The sequence below is a fragment of the Fundulus heteroclitus genome, chromosome 24 (genome assembly GCF_011125445.2).
Source record: "Fundulus heteroclitus isolate FHET01 chromosome 24, MU-UCD_Fhet_4.1, whole genome shotgun sequence".
NCBI classification, from domain to species: domain Eukaryota; kingdom Metazoa; phylum Chordata; class Actinopteri; order Cyprinodontiformes; family Fundulidae; genus Fundulus; species Fundulus heteroclitus.
In genome coordinates this window covers 1926466-1949061 of record NC_046384.1, presented here as the reverse complement: position 1 = coordinate 1949061, position 22596 = coordinate 1926466, and the positions used below count along the sequence as shown (strand labels likewise).

The 22596-nt window shown below is 43.0% G+C and overlaps 1 protein-coding gene across 1 annotated transcript; it reads left to right on the top strand.

The window, feature by feature from the left end:
• The first annotated feature begins 1315 nt into the window (after positions 1-1315).
• Positions 1316-21069, top strand: LOC105921074 (NLR family CARD domain-containing protein 3). The gene is made up of 12 exons (XM_036128277.1): positions 1316-1429; positions 4178-4279; positions 5049-5114; positions 5287-5391; positions 5683-5781; positions 8379-8457; positions 8613-8856; positions 13363-15139; positions 15247-15420; positions 17325-17492; positions 17990-18036; positions 19627-21069. Exons 2-12 carry the CDS (start codon positions 4209-4211, stop codon positions 20166-20168), a joined length of 3372 nt encoding a protein of 1123 aa, XP_035984170.1. The 5' UTR covers positions 1316-1429; positions 4178-4208; the 3' UTR covers positions 20169-21069.
• Positions 21070-22596: the final 1527 nt, after the last annotated feature.

Below are 22596 nucleotides of genomic sequence, written 5' to 3'. Positions count from 1 at the left end.
TTTAATTGAGTCAGTTCTGACCCGTGGTTCCTCAAAGCGAGGAAACCTCCTTATTAAACGTGTGCAGGAGTCTCTCACCCTCTCTGCTCCTCCTTCCTTTACTTTACTTTTCTCGCTCCATTGGAGACCATGTAAGGTCAATAAGCGGTCTGGCAGGCGCACAACTTGGCGTGTGTTTCTCTGCGCTGTATTTGTGTTTTGTAAAGCCCCCCCCCCCCCCCCCACCACCACCACAAGTCTCCCCTGAGTGTGAAAGCTTCTGTAGGGCTTTGTGCTGCTCTGCAACACTTGATTCTGAGGTTATTGCACATTTATTCAGTTTAATCCATGCTGTCCCTGTTACTTTTAAACACCAGTGGATTAAAAAATAATGTTAAACATAAGGCTACTTCTCTAAACTGCAAGGAGCAGAAGGCAAATAGATTTTTCTTCCAAGAAATGCACTCGTCTGGTGAGGCGACAACATTTTGGAAACTTGGATGTGGCGATCTAATGTCCTTTAGTCATGGTGCTTCTCATTCGTCTGGAGTCATGATCTTGTTTTATAGGTTTCTAGGTTCTAATCTGAAGCATATTAGCAACACAAATGGTGGTTGGGTTGGACTGACAGAATAAAGATAGTTCTAGTATGTGCATATGGTTATAATAGTAAACCGACTAATATGTTCTATGCAGAGCTTGTGAAAACACAGCAGTGGAAGCTGAAGCATGTCAGTGACCAGGTGATCATAGTAGCTCCAGGTGGATTCACTGACGGCCTCTAGAGGGCAGCATCCTCTCTTCTCCTGGTTCACCTGGCCCAGTCCTCCAGAGATGGTTTTATTATAAAATATTTTATTAGATATGTGTGTGGATGATGTTCACAGAATGAATGTGCAAAGCGTGAAGGTGTGTGTGGTAGTGAGAAGAAGTAAATGATTCACTGAACTTAGGTCAACCAGGGTTACATCACTCTCTACCTTTTCTCTCCTCTTTCTCTTTCACCTTTTCTCCCTTTTAGCGTTTTATCTCATCTGTTTCTCTCCATTTTCCTCTTCTACCCGTTTCTGTGTCCATTGAACATGAAATAGTCTCAGCATAAAATCTAATAAAGTTTTTTGCATTTATAAACCAAGCGGAGCAGCATGAGGAAAGCAGTAAGGCTCCATTTGTGACAGTAAATCTGTTGGGCTCTTTTTGGCTTTAGGACACTAATTATTAATTATAATGATTCAAATGGTGTGTGTGTGTGTGTGTGGGGGTTCTTATCACCTGTCTGACACTCATTACCTTTCTGTGAGCAGAGGTGCTGGTTCAGGCTGGTTTTTATGGAGGTGGGCGGGGTTTTGTCAGACCTGGCAACCCCGCTCCGCCACCGGAAAGCGTCTCCAGCACCGCGATCCGCCGCAGAAAGCATCATGACTGACAGCGTCCAGCTTTATTTCTACAGGTAGTTATACTATGGACTGTCTGACCATGACATCTGAAAGATGTTCCGCTTTGTCTGAACTTTTCGCGCTTTTCAAACTCGGCGGAAGTTTTACTTTCGCTTTCGTCGTGGCTGTGGCGCAGTTACCGTTCTTCGCGCATAAATCCCTCTGAAGGGAACCTTGGAGCCGCTGGGGTCGCTTTATTCCCGCAGGAAGAGCCGCTGCTCCGCTGGGGGGGAATCTGGGCTCAGCTCCTCTCCTCTGAGGCGGAGAGGGGCCGCTGCTTTCCCCGCGGACTGACGCGCTGAAGGCGGCCTGAGCTGCGCTGGCGGCTCCCTGCAGGAAAGGCCTCCGTTTAACCACCAGAGTGTTTAAAACAGGCGTTATTGTCCTAAAGCAGGGCTCAGCAACCTTTTAGAAACCGAGACCTGCTTCATAGGTGTGTCATATCACCTGAGCTGACCTTTGACCTAGAAGAGTCAGAGCTCACCTTAACTTTATGTAATATAAACATGTTTTTAATGCATTCATCGTTTTAAATCTATATTATTACAAGTATGATTAAAAAGAAAGAACTAACTAACATAACATTTTAGGTGCAGCTCACTGGGGGGTTTGCTGTGTTTTTAACAGGCATCCTCGGTCCTGGAGGGCGGGCGCCATGTTGGTGACCCCTGGTCTAAAGGCTGATTTAACTTTATTATAATAAAGATAAATCAGTTCCACAGAGAGAGCGTCATAAAGCTCAGCCGCTGGCTCTCCTCCAGCAAACCAGTGCTGATAGATTTCTGAAAGGAAAATAAAACTTTATTTCCTACGTTCATGGTTCACATGGAGCCTGTAGAGGAATCAATAACAGTTTTTGACTGGAACCTGATTGGTTTTCAGATTCTCAAACTGGAAAAAAAAGTGTAATTCAGGATCGTTTTTCATGAAGCAGATCAGATAAATGTTCAGAGCTGCGCCTTTAAGACGTTGTTCACTCACAGGTGTGCAGAAAAATGCCACATGGCAGCGTTTGTGTGTTTTCTAACATGTTTGGATGCAACAGTGTTTAACTTATTGAACATCTTGCAGTGGCGCAAACAAACAAAGCAAAGTAAAATGCTTATAATAAACGGATTTGACCTTCTGTCCAGCTTCAGAAGGCTAAGATCAGCCACACAGAGGCTGTGTGACGCCAGGAGGACGTCTCCACCCGCCATCATGGGGGAGGTTCTGTTTGAACGTCACATGTCCAGTCTGCCGCTCCTGACTGTAGAAGTGAGAGTGAAGAACACCAGGAGGTCCACAGACCCGCCTGAGGCCTCAAAAGGGACCACCATGAGACCTGCAGGTCATGCCTGACCAATCAGAAAGAGGCTGATTAAAGGAGGACTAAATGACTGAAACCAAACCAAATATAAAATAACCTCAATTAGACGTCAGCAGGTGAATATTTAGTTAGAAAGAGCTGGATGTTTAAGGTCAACGAGGGGCGCTAATACTTTTCATCGGACCGTCTGGGCTGTGGCAACTCCGGTCCAGTCCGTGGTGGTAGCGCCGATCGGCAGCGAGTCTCCCCTGAAGGAAATGTTCCAGAAAGCTCCAGTTTCTCCAGAACTCTTGTGTGTAAATGGTCAGCAGACTGAACCGGACCGCGCTAACTGCAGACCAGTTCCTGAGCAGGTCTTGGCCTGGTTTTATTTCTGGCCCAGTTATCTGATAAAGAGCGCATGAGCAGACCGCGTCATCCCCTTACAGTCAGCTGACTGTCTGCGGGTTTTCCGGCGTGTCTGGCTGCACGTCCCAATTAACACTCTATTCAGACAAATTTCAGACATTCATAATAATACTAGCTTCCTTACCGTGCCACACGGTTTCCAGAGATGAATCTGCTTATGAACCTCAGTGTCTGTCGTTGTTTCCTGCGTCTGTAAATCCTTATTAGACGTTCGTTTGTCTTATCCACGTCCCAAAAGCCGACTCTGTCTAACCATAACATCCTGAATGTTACGGGCGCCGCCATTTTGATTTGCTCCGTCCCGCCTTCAATCCCAGAGAGCAGCAGTACCGCAGATCGCCACTAGGAGGCGAGGAGCAACCAAGGAACCGAGATAGTGTGGTGTGTAAACGGTCGTCTTGGCTTGGTTAACTGATCCAAGCTCAGACTGGTCTCGGCTCGGTTAAAAAAGTGTAGTGTAAACGGGCCTAGAGTTAGTTTGATGCAGCCAAGTCTAGTTTATCCTCCAGGCTGGTTCAGAGTTTCTCTCTCAGGAACCCAGCAGGTTGCACCCAGTGACCTGCAGCGTTAGCTGACCTGCAGCGTTAGCTCCTCCTGGAGGAGGGCGGAGCCACAGTGGACTGTGTCTGGCGTCGACCTCTTACCAGGCCTGCGTGGAGCGTACCAGGATGAAATGATGTTAGATCAGTGGCGTGGCTCGTCTTCTCTCACAGGAGTGAGTGATCTACCTGTTGGATTTCCTGCCAGCAGCTGTAAACCAACCCGCATCACGTTAATTATGGGGCGTTTAACAGCTTTAAGGACATTGGTCAGTTTTTACCGGCAGCCGTCTGGCATCATGCGGTGGTTAGTCCATCCCCGGGACATCAGACAGCACGAGGCGTCAGACGCCGGACCTTCCTCGGCCGTCGGGCACACAGGCTGTAGGTGCAAATCTCCAGGGTGCGTTGTTCCACCCTCTGTAATTCATCGGGTCGGGTTCCTGGGAATAGAACCGCAGCAGCTTCAGGAGCCGACCAGATAACGCTGAACGTTTCCTCCTCAGGTGAAGGCAGAAGGTGCGTGAGCTGAGCAGCATGGACCCGTGTGAAGACCCAGAGGCCCCTCCCTCTGGATCCACTCAGCCCGGAGGACCCAAGGGTCAAAGGTCAGACCCCCCCGTCCCTGACTGTCCAGTAGGGCTGAACAATTAATCGCATTTTCAATATAATCGCGATTTAAAAAAACACAATTTCCAAATCGCAGAGTCTGCAATTTTTGGCTCTGTAACAATTAGTGAATTAGACACGTCCATTAGGTGTTGGTAAAATGTTTAAAGTGGGTTTGCCTCCACATGGAAGGGAAGACAGTTGCAGCAGTGACATAATCTAACTTTATTACTTGTTTTAGAGTTTATATAATCATACATAGCATTAAGTACAGGTCAATCAGTTTAATACATAGACTTGCTTGTTGGTTGCACTTTATGTTCAACAAGGGATTGATGTCCAAATCAACTAAAAGCTGTTCTCTTGAATAATATTCTGATTAATAGAAACATTAAAAGTTCTGGTTTTAAATAGTCCTTGTTTACAAACATCTTTATTTAGAGGCCATTTTGTTGCTTGTGGTTAACGCAGAGAAAAGTCAAAATTGCAAAATATATTGTAGGCAGAACGCAATAATTTCTGCTCTGAGTTTAGATGCTGTGGGTCTTTTAGCAACTAACCTGCACAGCGATGAAACAAATTGATTTGTTGCTTGTATATGTTTAAAAAGACATGATAAATTAAACTGGAAAAAAATCGCATTAAATCGCAATATTAAGAAAAAAAATCGCAATTAGATTATTTTCCAAAATCGTTCAGCCCTACTGTCCAGGTCTCTCCTCCCTGTCAGAGCTCAGCGCTCTCTCACCAGCGCCTCTGTGTTCACAGGAAGCGGAGAGACAGGTCGATTGATCGTTCCGTTGGTTTTAAAGCAGACCGGCCGTCTAAAAAGAGGTGAGCTCTCTCTAAGCTCTACAGAACCTGCCTGACAGCAGGAAGTAGGCAGGAATAGAGCGGCAGACATTTCTAGGTCTTTGGGCTCCAGAGCAGGACGGCTGTGAAACACGCCACACCCGTCCTGCCAGCCCGATCCAAATCCTTCTCATCAGACCCTCTGTGCTCACAGGAAGTCACCAGAACCAGAACCTGGGCCCAGCTGTGTGTCCCTGCAGGGCGACAGGTCGATTGGTCGTTCCGTTGGTTTTAAAGCAGAACGGCCGTCTAAACAGAGGTGAGCTCTCTCTAAGCGCTGCAGCAGATTTAGTCGCATTTAAATGTGCATTTCATCTTAGTAATGGGTTTTACTGATCTGACTGTTTCACCTGACGATGTTCTGAGACATGCGTGACCGCAGAGCAGCAACCAGAACCTGCCTGACAGCAGGAAGTAGGCAGGAATAGAGCAGCAGGCATTTCTAGCTCTTTGGGCACTTTCTGGCTGCTCAGGTCTTACCGTCACGTCTGGCAGACGTCTCCTGCCGCCCCGTTCCAAATCCTGCTCATCAGACCATCTGTGTTCACAGGAAGGAACCAGAACCAGAACCAGAACCTGCGCCGGATTCTTGTCCCAGCGGTGTCTCCCTGCGGAGCGACGTGTCAAAGGGCTTTATAATTGACTTCAGGTGAGCTCGGGCTGAATCGTTTAAGTTCACTAAGGGCTACGACAGGACTGGACCATGAAGGATCGGAACACGCCGGATCGCCACATTCTATGCATTACAGTTCTATGCTCCTGTTCAGGCGCGTCTTAGGTTAAACTTTTAGGGAAGAAAGATTTACTGCTTTTATGAACGGCTCCTCCAGCGCCACTAGCTGCAGAACAGCTGACACTAACCACACTGAGGTTAATAATATGAGCCTGAAGAGTTTGGTTAGCGAATAAAACAGGGCTCCTGGTCTCTGCACCCATGAAAGCAGAAGTTTGAAGATCTTCTTTGTTCTCTGTCAGTGATAAGCAGATCGTTTAGTTGCTCCAGCTGGTCTGCATTCAGTCTGCTGGACAGTTTATCGTGTTTCTTAAGCTTCGCTCTGCAGCCGTACTCCCTGCCTTTACTCACTTTATACATCCCCAAATGTAGCAGCTTTAAGGTTCCTGTGCAATGTTAGAAGGTTAAGAGTCTGGAATTCTGCTTTCTAGTTTTCCATGTCTGGATAAGTGTGGAAAGAATGATGGAGAATGGAAAGTTGCTGACCTTTGCAGACTTTATGTTGTATGTCGTTATCAGAGCTGTGGCATCTAGGAAGGAATAGAGTTGATGACTTGCAGTGAAGTTACACTGCAAAAACCGATCTAAAAATAAGTAAAATGTTCTTAAAGTTAGTGTATTTATCCTTGATTTGAGTAGGTAAATAAGATTATCTGCCAACGGAATAAGTATTTTGACCCCTAAAATAAGATAATTAGATGTCCTGCACTTGAAATAAGATAATGGAGATGAATTTTTACTATTTTAAGTGCAAAAATCTTATTCCATTGGCAAATCATCTTATTTACCTGCTCAAATCAAGGACAAATGCACTAATTTTAAAGAAAATTTTACTTATTTTTAGTTCTGTTTTTGCAGTGTATGAGAAAGAGCAGAGACTGAGGTAACCTGTGAGCAGCAGATAAAAGTCCCACACATGCAGGATTTGCTTTGAGGATGTTGACAGAGAAGACCGGTGAGGCTCAGAGGGAGCTGCATTGTTTTTTTTTTTTTGATCTAGAGAAAGCATGGCGGGGTGCTGAGGGGGGGGGGGGGGGGGGGGTATTGCATGAGGAAGTATGTTAGGGTGGTGCAGGACGTGGAGGAGAGCTGTAGGACGGTGGTGAGGTGAGGTCAAGGTGGGACTGCATCAAGGATGGGCTCTGATGGACAGGGTGAAAGCTAAGTGGAAGAAAGTTCCTAAAGAGGACCTAAAGGTAGTTGGAGTGAGAGAAGAAGATGGATGCCATGGGGTTAGATGGAGACAGATGACTTGCTGAGGAGACCCCTGGAAGGGACAAGAACAAAAGCAGAAGATTGTTTCATTATCAGAGTCAATGCTTTGTCCAGATCACTGATTATTTTTGGGACTGAACCAAGGGCTAAATCCACAAAACAATTTCTCAGTTCTAAAGAATTTGTCAAATCTATTATGGTTCCTCTAACGTATTGTGGGCTTGAAATTGTACCGCACCGTCTATACAGATAATAAAACTTGTCTTCTTATAAGTTTTCTGCTCAAATGTCCAGAGTTTTGTAAAAAATAAATAAATAAAAACCTACCAGAAAAATCTATGAAGTCTAGAAAAGTAAAGATATTGAAATGGAGTTTTCTTTGAACCCTGCGATCTGCGCAAAGAGCACAGAGTAAATCACAGAGATTAGCCAATAGTTTGTGTCAGAGGAAGGACAGCACAGATGTGTTTAACCAGAGTACCATAAAGGACAAGGGTCAGATGCAGGGCAGGTTATCAACGTGGAGCGGGTCCGGTTCCACCACGAGACGAACTAGTAGACGCTACGATAAATCCTGGTGGTGACGTCAACAAAAAACACTCAGCTTTTCCTCGACATTTTGTCTGACATTTGTAGGAATATAGGCGCATAAATGTTTCAATGTGTAAATTTAACACATTCCAGCGACATGTTAAATCTTCAGAAAGTAAGATTCAGAGACATCTGAGTCAAAGGCAAGCTTACCGGGAGCTTTCCACTAGTCTGCTGCAGCTACACAAAGACTCATGGGAGGCCTTACCAGCGACTGCAGAGAGCTGATGGGACAACATCCACCAGAGTTGAACCCTACAAACACTTCCAGACCCAGCTATTCAGTCAAAATCCTGTTCACACTGCAACAAGGGAACTAAAAGTATGTAACATTTTCTTGAAATTTGTGTATTTTTTCCTTGATTTGAGCTGGTAATAAGACTATTTGCCAATAGAATACAAATTTTGCACTTAAAACAAGAACAATTCATCTCATCTTATCTTATTTCAAGAGCATGATATCTAATTATCTTATTTTAGGGGTAAAAAAATACTATATCCCGCTGGCAAATAGTCCTATTTAGCTGCTAAAATCAAAGAACGATGTTCTCATTTCAAGAAATTTTTACCTACATTTAGTTCCCTTTTTTGCAGTGCAACACAACTAACGAACGTTCTGGCAGTAATTGCTCTCAACCAAAATGACTTTTTGCATCTTCACTTTAGAAAGACATAACATGAGCTAACTGGTTCTGGTTCCTCCACAGAGAGGACCAGCAGAGCCCAGAGGGTCACAGTGGTCCATCTACCCAGAGGCATCAAGCGCAGCTGGACTCCATATTTATGGTCTGTACATGTACAACTACTAGTGTTAGTTCTGTTTGGCCCTCTCCGTGCTGGACTTTGTAGACCAGAGGACCTTCAGCCTGTCCAACGTGGTTCTGATGTTTGGCTTCTAGATCTCAGTCCAACGTCTCCCTTTGATTGGTCTTTCTTTCCAGGAGCTGGAACAAGACATGGTCGCTTTTTTGAAGGGCGAGCTGAAGGAGTTCAAGAAACTTCTGAGTCCAGATTACCCAGAATGCTCAGAGAGTCAGGGGGAAGATGAGGAGGGGTTGAAGGGTGAGGATGAAGATGAAGATGAAAAGGGGAGGAGGAGGAGGAGCAGAGAGGCCTTGCTTAACGTCACTGTGAACTTCCTGAGGAAGATGAAGCAGGAGAAGCTGGCTGAACGCCTGCACAACAGTAAGTGATTAAATGATGCACTCCGCTTTGGTTCATTGTCTTGTTATGTAACCAGGATTTACCTGGTTATAGGAAGTTGGAGACCAACACGGAATGATGTGTCAAGTGACCTGGAAAAAGGAATCAAATGTCTAATCTTTCAATGCCAAATCTCTTTTTTTAATGTCGTTGCAAGTGATTTTTCAATGGTTAATTTTTCAACAATTGACTTTACAATGCCAAATGTCTTTTCAAAGTCGCTGCAAGCTGTCACCATTTTAGCTCCATACACCCCAAAGGAGGCGGTGTCCGTCAGACTAGGGTGCGTGCGAGGGGTTAGGGCCCTGCGTGGTCTGGGATACTAGAACAAGCTAAACAAACTAACTTAAAGCTAAGCTAACAAGTTGCCGACCTGAAAATTATCAGAAGGATCGCAAAACTTGTACTGCCGTCAGTTTTTCTGAGTGACGTCTTAATATCTGTCATGTTTTGCTGAGGTAGAGTAGCTGTACCAGAGTGCAGAACAGAGGTAAAAAGCAGCATGATGAAGTTGTGCAATTACACACTGTTTAAAGTTATTTAATGTTTCATAAATAACTCTCTGTCTGTTAAGTATTGTCTGGTGATGATCAGCTCTGATGTCAGGACAATGGTTGAAAGGGATGAATTCGAGCACTAGCGATCTTTTTAACAGCAAAACCTGCACACACATAGAATAAAGGAGTGACAACTTCTCTTCAAGTCCAAGAATTTAATAACAGAAATAAAATGAACATCCAGAGAACATCACTATATAATGCTGTTTATCTGAATTAACACTATATTTCAGTCAATAAATCCTCTCTACTAGGCTAGTGAAACTTAACTAAACTACTAAGCAAAATAAAGATAAAAAGAAGCTAAGCTAAGGAACTATTTACATGCAAAAACAGAACAAAAGTCAGAAAGTTGATCATAACCAGAATAATTCAGTGAATCCTGTTCACTGCAGATCTGATCAAAAAGCTTGGAATAGATTTAAATTAGCTTAACTAATTTAGAAAAACATTTGGCATGTTTTCAATCCATTCACGATGCAATTCCTGAGTTAAACAAAACTTTATTTGACTAAATAACATTTTGTTTAAGTCAAAGAACCAAAGTTCATCTAAAAGAATGTGAATTGAGGTTAAATTAGCTTCACTAATTCAGAACAACATTTGGTATGCGTTTTAATCCATTCACAATGCAAATCCTGAGTTACACAAAACATTATTTGAGTCAATAATATTTTAAAGAATGATTTGCCCAGTAAAATAATTTACTTTAGGGAAGGCCGATTTGGCTAATGCGATTCTACCTCCAGGAGCTAGGAGTCGCTGTAGCGATCGGATGCTAAAATCGTTTACAAATCAACATTAATATTCCATATTAATGTGGGAATAAGGCTCATAGCACTAATGAATGATGGCGGAGCAAAACGATCAAGCTTTATTCTTGGAACAGGCTTTTGTAGAAAAATCGCAACCGGAAATTACCAGAAGCTAATAGCATTTTGGCTAGTGGATTTTCGGGCATTAAAGACCAGCTTTAGTTTCAGGACCTGAAGGACCTGAAGATTTTCCTATTATAGGGTGTTTTCAGCTGACGTCACGCTCACGTGACTACTCAGCGCGTCCGCCATATTGGGTGGCAGTCGTTTCGCACCGTTGACCTGCATTGTATGACGCCTTAGGCAGTATTGGAAGTGAACAATGGGGAAAACGTGTTTAATGGTTGGTTGCACGGCCCGTGGAGGTGGAGATCAACGCTTTCTATCGCCTACCAGCCGTAATAGTGAATCAGTGTGAAAAAAAAACCAGCTGTCTGAACAACGCCGTCACCTATGGCTGACACGGATATCCAGGTCCGATTTGGACGGTGTTAAGCTGGAATACGCCAGAGTCTGCGGTGCTCACTTTGTCACAGGTAATTAACTGTTAAGTATTTAAAACATATAAGAAGAATATATTAATAATAGGGCTTGGGCGTTATGACTTATTACTTTCCACGGCTGTCGTGTTGACTGCCTCCGCCGCCTCTACTGCCTATTACTACCGCATACTGTACTCCCTCTCTCAGCCGTGTTTTAATTTGATTAATTTCACCTTAACTTGATTTCAACCATGGTAAACCGTTGCTGTATTGTGGGCTGTAACAGCGCAACACATGATCGCCATGGGAAAAACATAGAAACAGATTAATTTTCCACCGCTTTCCTGCCTGGAGGCGCAACCACGGAGAACAACTGTTAGCGATAACAAAGAGTCGTCGGCTCGCTTGGATCGCGGCTGTAAGTCGACCGATCATAACTTTCCACAGTATCCCGATGTCAATGAGAGTGTGTTCTAAACGTTTGAAACACATAGCAGCAAGTTAAAAGTACATTACATGCGCGAGTTGTTGTTAGCGCTAACGGTTAGCATGTGCTAACCCGGCTGAGCGCAGCTTACCTTTGAACGAGTTACAGAGATAAAGAGATCGTCGGCTCGCTTGGATCGCGGCTGTAAGACCGAACATAACTTTCCACAGTATCCCGATGTCAATGAGAGTGTGTTCTAAACGTTTGAAACACATAGCAGCAAGTTAAAAGTACATTACATGCGCGAGTGGTTGTTAGCGCTAACGGTTAGCATGTGCTAACCCGTCTGTACGCAGCTTACCTTTGAACGAGTTACTGTGTTCCCACTGTTTGCTGGCTTTATGATCTGCAGCTCCTACCGGCGCCAATACGGTAAATACAACTTAATTTTGCACTGGTCATTGTTCTGCTTAAATAATTAAAGCCGCGAGCGGCGTCGATCGGCCCCGCAGCCAAGCGCCTTCGCGCACCGCCCGCCGCCGGCGGGCGGTGCAACACATTTGCGTCGGATTGTTTACATTTTTACCATCTTATTAAAACTCACCCGTCCACGTATGATGGCGATTTCCTTGATGTACATAACCAGATGTGAACTGGTTGTGAGCCTCTAGATCCTTGTAAGCTCTCATTTCCTCAAGAGTGTGCAGAGGGTTTTCACTGAACACCAGGTAATGCACTATGTCGCCGTGCTCTACATTTGGCCAATCATCTGGATTACGGCTAAACAAGGCACCGTGGAGGGCATACGGGTCCATATGGTCGATCACGGAACATTTCCTCAGATATACGTCCTTATCTGGTCGCTCTAGCGTGCTGGCGTACTTATCCATTCGCGATACGATAATACGTGTAAGACAACTAGAGATAAGGAAGTGTGCCACCCAATATGGCGGACCGGAAGTTGGCCAGTGACGTCAGTGAAAACACCCTATTGGTACTAAGGCCAGTGGATTAGCCCAGAGATGGTAAAACAGGTTAGCTGTGGCTAGGGATGGGTATTGTTAAGGATTTATCGACACTACTACTCTTAACGAAACTCCTTATCAATCCAGTTTTTATCGGTACTATTATCAATACTTTTTTTTTAATCAAACAAAAGTGTAAAAAAACCAAATCATTATCCAAAAGTTTATTTTCTAAGCATTTGGAACAAAAGCACAAGATAAATGTTCATAGAAATAGAGCAATAAAAATATTATATAAATAGCGTTATTTATATAATCAGAGGCTGCGAATCAGTTACAGGGAGGATCTATTTAAGTGAAAAAAAAACTTTCCCATTAAAGATTTATGTTATATTTACATCCCACTTTATAATCTAGTGAAAACTTTGCTCATGCGTGGCTCATTTTCAATGGGGAAACAGACTTCAAGCTGAGCTTGCTGCAGCAGCACAGCGACGCTGACTGACTGACTGCCTGTCAGAGCTTTCAAAGCGGGAGGGGCTCACAGCTGATGTTTCACTGAAGAGACGGTAAACCAAGAGTGATCGGTGCTTTATGGGTTGCCAAAGTCTCAAACAACACTGAAAAAAGATCCATTGCTTGTCACTTTTGAATACAAAACTCACTAGTGTGCTCTGAAAAATTGCTAAATGGTTGGCAACCGACAGGATTGATAAAAGCTAGCCAAGAGAACATGTGAGAGTAAAACCTTAGCCCCTCCCACCAGTCCCCTCGGCGTGTGTTTCTTAAGGTGGAGAAGATCAGCAAAACAATGTTGTTTCAGTTGAAGTCTCCATGAAACATTGAGTGCAACCTTCAAAATGCCATTTAGTGGACCGATGAGGCTGAAGCTTGTCAGTCCCTGAGGACCCTCTGACATTACCCTGGGGCCGTTTTGATACCGAGTTTCGGTACCCACCACTAGTTATGGTACCACCTGAGAAGGTAGTTTGCTCCTCATGTGTGAGGCAAAGAGCCACATCTTGCCAAAATCTCAAAAGAAGAGCAAGAGGACCGAAAAGCTGTTACTGAACTGGTCTGGTCAGCTCACCAACAGTATACCATTGGATTTCTCATTTAGCAGTAGCCTTGCTGTTGGACCCAAGAGTTAACACCTAATGTTTTAGTCTGTTATTACTGTTATTACAACCAGAGGAGAAGAGGGACTACTTATACATTAACTGCTCTTATTTGTTATTTTAGGTTCTCCTATCAACTGCCAAAGTAATCTCAAAACCAACATGAAGGAAAAATTCCAACATGTCTTTGAGGGGATCGCTAAAGCAGGAAAGCCAACCCATCTTAATCAGATCTATATAGAACTCTACATCACAGAGGGAGTCAACCGAGAACATGAGGTCCGACAGATTGAAACAGCATCCAAGAAACCACACAGACCAGAAAACACAATCATACTAGAAGACATCTTTAAAGTCCCACATGGAAGAGATCGACCAATCAGAACAGTGATGACAAATGGAGTGGCTGGCATTGGGAAAACGGTCTTAACCCAGAAGTTCACTCTGGACTGGGCTGAAGGCAAAGTCCACCAGAACATCCACTTCATATTTCCATTCACCTTCAGAGAGCTGAATGTGCTGAAAGAGAAAAAGTTCAGCTTGGTGGACCTTGTTCATCACTTCTTTACTGAAACCAAAGAAATACGCAGCTTTGAACACTTCCAGGTTCTGTTCATCCTTGATGGTCTGGATGAGAGTCGACTTCCTCTGGACTTCCAGAACCAGGAGATCCTGACTGATGCTACAGAGTCCACCTCAGTGGATGTTCTGCTGACAAACCTCATCAGGGGGAAACTGCTTCCCTCTGCTCTCATCTGGATAACCACACGACCTGCAGCAGCCAATCAGATCCCTCCTGAGTGTGTTGGCATGGTCACGGAGGTCAGAGGATTCACTGACCCACAGAAGGAGAAGTATTTCAGGAAGAGATTCAGAGATGAGGAGCAGGCCAGGAGGATCATCTCCCACATCAAGTCATCAAGAAATCTCCACATCATGTGCCACATCCCAGTCTTCTGCTGGATCACTGCTACGGTTCTGGAGGAGATGTTAGAGACCAGAGAGGGAGGAGAGCTGCCCAAGACCCTGACTGAGATGTACATCCACTTCCTGGTGGTTCAGACCAAAATGAAGAAGGTCAAGTATGATGGAGGAGCTGAAACAGATTCACCCTGGAGTCCAGAGAACAGGAAGATGATTGAGTCTCTGGGAAAACTGGCTTTTGATCAGCTGCAGAAAGGAAACCCCATCTTCTATGAATCAGACCTGACAGAGTGTGGCATCAATATCAGAGCAGCCTCAGTGTACTCAGGAGTGTTCACACAGATGTTTAGAGAGGAGAGAGGGCTGTACCAGGACAAGATGTTCTGCTTCGTCCATCTGAGTGTTCAGGAGTTCCTGGCTGCTCTTCATGTTCATCTGACCTTCATCAACTCTGGAGTCAATGTACTTGAAGAAAAACAGACAATTCTCCCAAAGTTTAAAACAGAAAAACTCAAAGAAGAGCACTTCTACCAGAATGCTGTAGACATTACCTTAAAAAGTCCAAATGGGCACCTGGACTTGTTCCTTCGCTTCTTTCTGGGTCTTTCATTAGCAACTAATCAGAATCTCTTGAAGGACCTGTTTACACAAACAGGGCCTAGCTCAGAGACCAATGACACAACAGTCAAATACATAAAGAGGAGGACGAGTGAGGAGTTGACCGCTGACAAAATCATCAATCTTTTTGACTGCCTTAATGAAATGAATGATCTCACCCTAGTTAAAGAAGTCCAACAGTTTCTGAGTTCAGGAAGTCTCTCCACAAATACACTGTCTCCTGCTCAGTGGTCGGCTCTGGTATTCATCTTACTGTCCTCAGAAGAAGATCTGGATGACTTTGATTTGAAGAAATTTTTCAATTCCAATGAGGCATTTTTGAAGTTACTACCAGTCCTCCAAGTGTCCAACAAAGCCCTGTGAGTATACAACTAATTGTATTTTAAATTAAAAATAGACTGATGGATTGCATCTGGTGGAAAAGGTCAGATTTTAAGTAGTACTGCTCCCACTTTTCTCTTCTTAGATTAAGTGTCTGTAACCTTCTGCCAAGAAGCTGTGAGGTCCTGTCCACAGTTCTAAGCTCCCAGTCTTCTCATCTGAGAGAGTTAGACCTGAGTAACAATGACCTAAAGGATTCGGGAGTAAAACTTCTTTCCGGAGGACTCGGGAGTCAACACTGTACTCTGAGGAGTCTAAGGTAACCTGTTCTTGAAACATTAAATCTTTATTTTTTCAATCTATTTAAATTGAGTCTCTAGAGAGATACAGTTTTGTTGAGGTCATATCTAATCACACATCAAAAGTAACACATAAACTTTAACTAGTGGCTGTTATGAAATATGGTCCTTTACATTTAAACATGTGTTGATTCCTTTGTGCTCTGGAGGACTTGACTACACTTGTGGGTGTATCTTTCTTTGGCATACGTGCTTGGCGAATAAACACAATAATGAACACTCTGTTGTCCATTAAATGTCCTTGATAACAAGTCTCCTTTGGCCTAAAGGTGATTATAAACTTTATAATTGTCATCTGTCCCTTTTGTCTTCCATGCTCAAGCGACAATAGAATGAGACTTGCCAGCCCCTTTGTCCCCTGGTAGTGGTGGTGAACTGGGATTGTCTGTTGGAGATAGATGTCCGCTGGTTCTTCAAACAAACTACAAACTAGTGGTGATGAAAGCTGTCTTGCTAAAGAAGGGGGTATCTGGATGTTTGAGAGGAAACCTTCAATCAACCTACAGATTTAGGAGATTCAGTGTAGTTTTTCCACCTGCTTGCCCCCGATCTCCGTTTTGGCCCTTAGGGGGTCAAGGAAAAAAGGTCCAGAACTTTACCCATGTGGAATTGACCATGGGGTCCTGGCAATTTGATTTTCCAGTCCATACGGTCTTTGTAGACCTGGAGAAGGCTTATGAACATGTGCCTTGAGGCATTTAGGGGGACAGGAGTGGCTTTAATTGGCTATCCAGTCAATGTATAACTAAACCAAGAGCTGTGTCTCCATTTTGGCACAACACTGAGCTTGCTTCTTGTGCAAGCTGGCACCACCACTTGTCAGTGATCTCATTTGTAGTATTCATACTTCGATTATCAAGGTCTAGTCATGGGAAGTAGTGTGTCTGGTTTTATAACCTCAGACTGGTGATGTGGTTATGTTAGTATCTTCAAACCATGATTTTCATCATTCACAAGGGTGGCCACGTGTCTTCAGCGGTGTGCAAAGCTGCCAGGATAGGAAACTGAAAAAGGTTGGAATGCTCTATTTGAATTTGGACACAGTTTTTTCCAAGACTGAGGAGGTTAGCAATCTTTGTGTAGATCTGGGTCTGGATAACTAAATACATTACTTCGTAGATTGAAGAGTTTTGGGTTAGGCCCAGGGTGCAGTATAAAATATGAGGCAGAGGCGGTGGCTGGGAAGTTAGGGGCAAAGTCTTTCAAGGCTGGCTGGGGCACCTTTGTCCAAAGTGTTTCTAGGAAGTGCTGTCTTCCTATTGGGTGCAGCTGGGTAGTGCTTTATTTTTGCTCATTTCTCATTGGATTTTCCATCACTTTAGGGGTCCTCTGGGGCTGGATGGTGGAGGTGGAGATGACTTCTCCCTGTTAATTGTGCCAGTATACGTTAGTATGCTTTTGCTGGATTTGTTAAGAATTAACCGTACTTTGTTGTGGTTCTCCTAGGTTCTCCTAGGATAGAGTGCCAAACTCTTTGTGAGCTTATATGGATCAGCAAAGACCTGCTCCAGGATTGGTCGATTCTTTCCTTGTTGTCTTTTGGGATACGTGTCACTGTTAGTCTGGCTCCTAGCATATCCATGTGTCCATTCTGCCCCGAGATAACTGTCCATTTGTTTATGCATTACACATCTGTGAATTAAGGGAGGTCCTTCCTTTATTAATCTCAAGTAATTCAATAATTTTTGTGCAGTGAACTTAAATATGCATGTTCCATAGAGATATCTAGGCCCTTTGAATCGTAAAAAGGGAATATCCTGTAAACTGGTTGTTTGCATTAAATATAGTGTTCTGTTGTCACTGCTCTTTAACCTTCTTTAATAATAAGCCTCGTTTATCATACTGTGGGTTTGCGTGTCTGTAGCCTCTCAGGCTGTCTGATCACAGAGGAAGGCTGTGCTTCTCTGGCATCGGCTCTGCGCTCCAACCCTTCTCATCTGAAAGAGCTGGACGTGAGCTACAACCATCCGGGGGAAACTGGCGTGAGGCTGCTGACTGCAGAGGATTCTCCCTGGAGACCAGAAACGCTCAGGTATGGTGAGGTGTGCAGCCACACCCATATCTGATTCAGGAGAGAAAGCTGCACACACTTAGTCCTGTTTTTACAAAACAGCTGTTTGCTTCATGGTTCCTATGAAAAGGAATTTACTGTAAATAAAAAATCATTTCTGTTTCCACAGAGGGCAAATTAGTTTTTGTTTACCCATTGCTTAGGAAGTATTCTGCAGCCAGACTGTGGCAACAATCTGTGGTCAAAGGTCTTGCACAGGGAACCAGCATGACAGAGTTTTGAAAATGCCAGAGATTTCCAGGAGATTATGAATGCAGCTCATTTCAGACAATAAAAACATTTCAAAGAGTTGCACATTTATGCGCCAACATTATATCATCTGATAATATTTAGTTTATCTCAGATTACTTATCAGGGTCCCATTTATTTTAAATGGGTGTGAACACTTTTGAGAGCCTTACAATGTCCATGTTTTCCTGCTAAAACAACATGATGGTCTGACCTCTTTCTCCTTTCAGGGTGGAGCCTGCTGGAGTCGAATGGTTGAAACCTGGTCTGGGGAAGTGTAAGTGTGTTTTTCATCTGATTAAATCAATGGCATCAGAAGCATTTGAAATTTTGGGGGGAAACATCGGCTAAGTGAAGAGTGGCCAAAGTGTGGTTTACCAGCCGCATGTGGCTTTGCTCTCCATCCTGTGTGGCTTACGGTGACCTTTCAGGTCTGTTTACTGGTCCGTCAAGGCTCTCACTTTAACTGCAGTTAGTAGAACATTTTATTTTGGAAAATATTTTATCCTGAAAACTTCCACCACCACCTCGACACACGTCTAAAGTTCAGTCATCTCTACAGTTCAACCAAACCACTAGCATAGCACCAACCCCCAGTGCCAGGGGAGGAATTAAACTATTTTTAAAATCTCTTTTAATCACTGTAAGTCCTCATAGTAGAACAAAGACATGTCCACAGAAATGTCAGAATCTAGGCTAATTGCTCATAGGAAAAGCTACAAACACCGTTAAAATTATACGCAGTTCAATCAAAATGCAAACAAAGTCACAGGTGATGACTTTACAACTGTTATAATATATATAATATATAATATATATATATATAATATATACCGCCTCAGCTGAACACAATGACCACATAGACTGATAAAGTATCAGTTATGTCTGGTATTTTTTGGACTATAAGTCGCTCCAGAATATAAGTTGCATCAGTCAAAAAATGCGACATAAAGAGGGAAAAAAAACATACTTGGTCAGTATGATATGATTTACCATTTAAAATTTATATACAAGTCATACCTGAATATAAGTCGCAGGATCGGTTAAACTATGAAAAAATCTGACTTATAGTCCAAATAATATGGTAATTGTGTTCATATTGGGCTATACGTTGATATGTGTGTGTGAGACAGACATGTTTATCTGACATTACACAGGACAAATTATCCCATATTGCTTCAAAACAGATGCAGCATTAACCAAATAAAGGAGCATTACATAGTTAAGGGGACGGGTGAAACTAACTGCACAGACACTGGGGAAAAACAACTGTCCTGTAGGAAAACTTTGACTTACTTTTCACCTCTTTACTGGGAATCTTCTGATCTATAATGCGCCTGGGAAGGGATGAGGGGTTGCAAACACGTCATGCTAGTAAAGAAAAGTTAAGTAGATTCCTCCTAAATGTGAATTTGTTTAATTAAGCAGTCATTTAACATGACCCAGAGCCCATTTTAAGGCCATGTAAAAAAGTAATAAAAAAAAAAAAAAGCTAAAGCCAGACACAGCGAGATGCCAGTGGGACTGACGTTACAGTGTTTCAGTGTTTATGCTTGGAGAAAGCAGCGGTGAGATGTTGTTGGTAACCGGGAAAACACGGAGAGGAGTTTTAGACGTATTATTGCTCTCTGTTTAATTAAGAGGAATGGATTCTTTCGGGAAGCTAAAGAAACAGCACAAGGACCGGCATATCTTTTGTAAATGTGAGAGGGTCCAGTCAGATAGCTTTCAGAAGCAGAGGTGACACGTCCCATTTCCATGGCAACAAGGCAGCTCACGTTCATCCTCCAAATTGTCCCGTCACTCATTCAGGAGTCATCGTCAGTAAATGATCAGTAACGGGGTTTGTTGTTGTTCTCCCCATCAGATTCCTGCCAGCTCTCACTCGACACGAACACAGTGAACAGAAAACTCCGGCTGTCTGAAGACAACAGGAAGGTGACTGGAGTAGACGACGTCCAGCCCTATCCTGACTGCAAAGAAAGGTTTGATTACTGGCCCCAGGTCCTGTGCAACGAAAGCCTTGCTGACCGCTCCTACTGGGAGGTGGTGTGGAGCGGGAAGGTGGAGGTCGCTGTGAGCTACAGAGGGGTCCGACGCAAAGGAAGCAGTAACGACTGTGAGTTTGGCTTCAACGACATGTCCTGGAGTCTGAGCTGCTCCGACGACGGCCGTTATTCCGTCTGCCACGATCACCAACGGGAGTTCATCTCCTCCTTCTCGTCGTCTGCTCTCTACCACAAAGTAGGCGTGTATGTGGACCGCACAGCTGGGACCCTGTCCTTCTTCAGAGCTTCTTCTGCAACTCCCATCCATCTCCACACCCTCAAGATAGATTTCACCGAGCCGCTTTATCCGGGTTTTGGCTTCTGGCCAGGCTCCTCGGTCGCTCTTTGTTCAGTCGAGTAGCGTTTACTCCTCATAGAGACAGAAAAAATCTGCTAAACACCGTTAAGTTTGGATTGTTCAATGAAATATTTTTGATAAATATTACTGTTAAGTATTATTGTGCACAAGAAATATGTACAATTTTGTCACTTTGTATGCTACTTTTGATTTTGTACGTTTGCTAAAACTAAATGAACTCGCTACTGGGGTTTAAAGTTAATGTGGAAACTGAATCTCAGTAAAAAATGAAACATGTTAGAAATGCATTTCAATGTCGCTGAGTGAAGTAAGCATTTGATTGGCAGCGGAATATTGACTAAAACGCAGCAACCTGATGCAGTCTGCAGTTCCTCCTCCGATGCTGCCCGACTCCTCAGAGCAGAAAGTTTGGAAAACACTCCGCTATGGTCTCACAGTGGGGGAAATACAGCTGCACCCGCAGAAAAGAGCAAATCTAGACTTGTTTACAGAAAATCACTTTGAAAAACATGGTTATTTTATGTGTTATCGTGTTATTTCTGTGGTGGTCTGCCACGTTCTTGAGTTTGCATCCCTGTTTCTAACAACATAAATGTTTTTACCTGAGGGCCGCTGATACAGCAATCCTTTACAGGTGGAGCAGGAAATACACCTCTTGAAATCATGCTGGTTGTTTAGTCAGCAGAAATATTATTGTATTAATGTCTTTAAAAGAACACACAAAACACTACTTATTTTAATAAACATGTCTTCTTTAAGATATACTTTCTGTGCTTTTTTTAACAGTTTTGCTGTGATTCACTGGGGAAAAATTAGAAATGAACTAAATGAAGCAAACCTGCCCGAACCATCAGAATCAGGGCTTATAAATCACTGCCCACTTCCAAATATTCTCATCTGGCCGCAGCAGGCTGTGCGATAAAGGGAAGTGTACCAACCCTGAGGAGAAATTGGATTTATTTTATTCTTTTGCTTTTATTAAAACAGCTACAAACTGAAAGGACATCCCTACTGTAATTTGTTTTGTTACAACCTCTACTTTTACGGGACATTCTGTTATAACTAAACATGATTTGGTTTCCCTACCAGCTGCATCCTGCATTTAAAGATCCTACAGGAGTTTTTAGAAAGTTTGCAGACTTTCACTGCTCTACTGTGAAATCCCTATGGATGGTTTTCAAGAACCTAAAGTTTACAGAGGTGGAATTGAAGGTGAGTGAAAATGTGACGCTGACATTATCAGTGAGGTCACAGCAGAAGAGAGAAAACATAAGATGTCATCCAAAACAGCTGTTAGGAAGCAGAAGGAAAATAAAAAAAACAGCTCATATATTGTGCTAACATTTCTGAAAACTTTATGGAAGTATTATTTTCCAGTATCTTAATCGAGGCGTAGAGATATTTTAAATAATTCGAAAATGCTTGAAAGTTTGGAGAAACCTTAAAGAATCTGCACTTTTGTATATAAAATATTCCAATAATAAAAATATTACCACAAAGGAGTTCCACATCTTTGTTTTGACATGTAATACCAAATTTAACATCTTTATATTCAAATAAGGTACCATATTTTTTGTTTAGATTCATTCATAAATTTTCTCCCAAAACAACTTAAACAAACGACGACTGTAGAAAAGATGTTCCTGAGTTTCTAAACTTTTCTAACAAAAGTTACAGTACTGTCAAACCTTAAACTTAAGAACTTTGCACATCGATAAATATTTATAGTTTTAAAGTGAAATCTTTCATCTTTAAAACTGTAAATGACAAAGGAAACGAGAGAAGCTGAACATCTCTGGATGAAACAGAACTGGAAAGCATATTGCACCAGGGGGCAGTGGAGCCTCCTACAGCTGATCTTTTCAGTTTCCCTGGTTAAAGGAAGGCAACACCAGTCAGATGTTGCCTTCCTCATGTTGCCTGTTTGTAAACAGCTGGTTCTAAACACTGCTGCGCGTCTTTTAACAGCTACTCAGAAAACAGAGCGTATCACCCCTATTCGCCTTCATGGGCTCTCAGGATATTTAAGAGTTCATTTAAAACCTTTTATTTTGTCTTTAAATGTATAAATGAGCTCGCCCTGCCCCACCTCTGAGCTTCTTCATCCCTACTCGCCCTCTCAGGTCAGCTGAGCTGCATCTCCTGGAGGTCTGAGAGGAAGCTCAGAGAAAGAGGGCCTCAGTTATAGAAGAGGCTCCTTCACTGGCCACCTTTAAAACTTGCCTTAAAATCCACTATTGTTCTTTGGTTTTCATTTAAAACTGGTTCTATTGTTTCTTTTAAGTGTTTTGATGCATTATCTTTCTATTTTTTTTAATTGTTATTTTAATGGATGTGTCTAACCTGCACTTTGTTTCAGCTGGAGGCTGTTTTTAAGTGCTTTGTACATAAAGATGATCTGGTAAGTATAAAAAACTGATCTGCAGGTTGAAAGTTACTCAGTGAACTAAACTTACTAAATGTGTCTTTA

What these genes read in the sequence shown, in the direction of transcription:
- LOC105921074 (XM_036128277.1), top strand. Translation starts at nt 4,209, where the DNA reads ATGGACCCGTGTGAAGACCCAGAGGCCCCTCCCTCTGGATCCACTCAG. An exon ending in GACCGGCCGTCTAAAAAGAG is followed by an intron (nt 5,115 to 5,286) that starts GTGAGCTCTCTC and finishes CTGTGCTCACAG; the next exon opens with GAAGTCACCAGAACCAGAAC. An exon ending in TGTACTCTGAGGAGTCTAAG is followed by an intron (nt 15,421 to 17,324) that starts GTAACCTGTTCT and finishes GCGTGTCTGTAG; the next exon opens with CCTCTCAGGCTGTCTGATCA.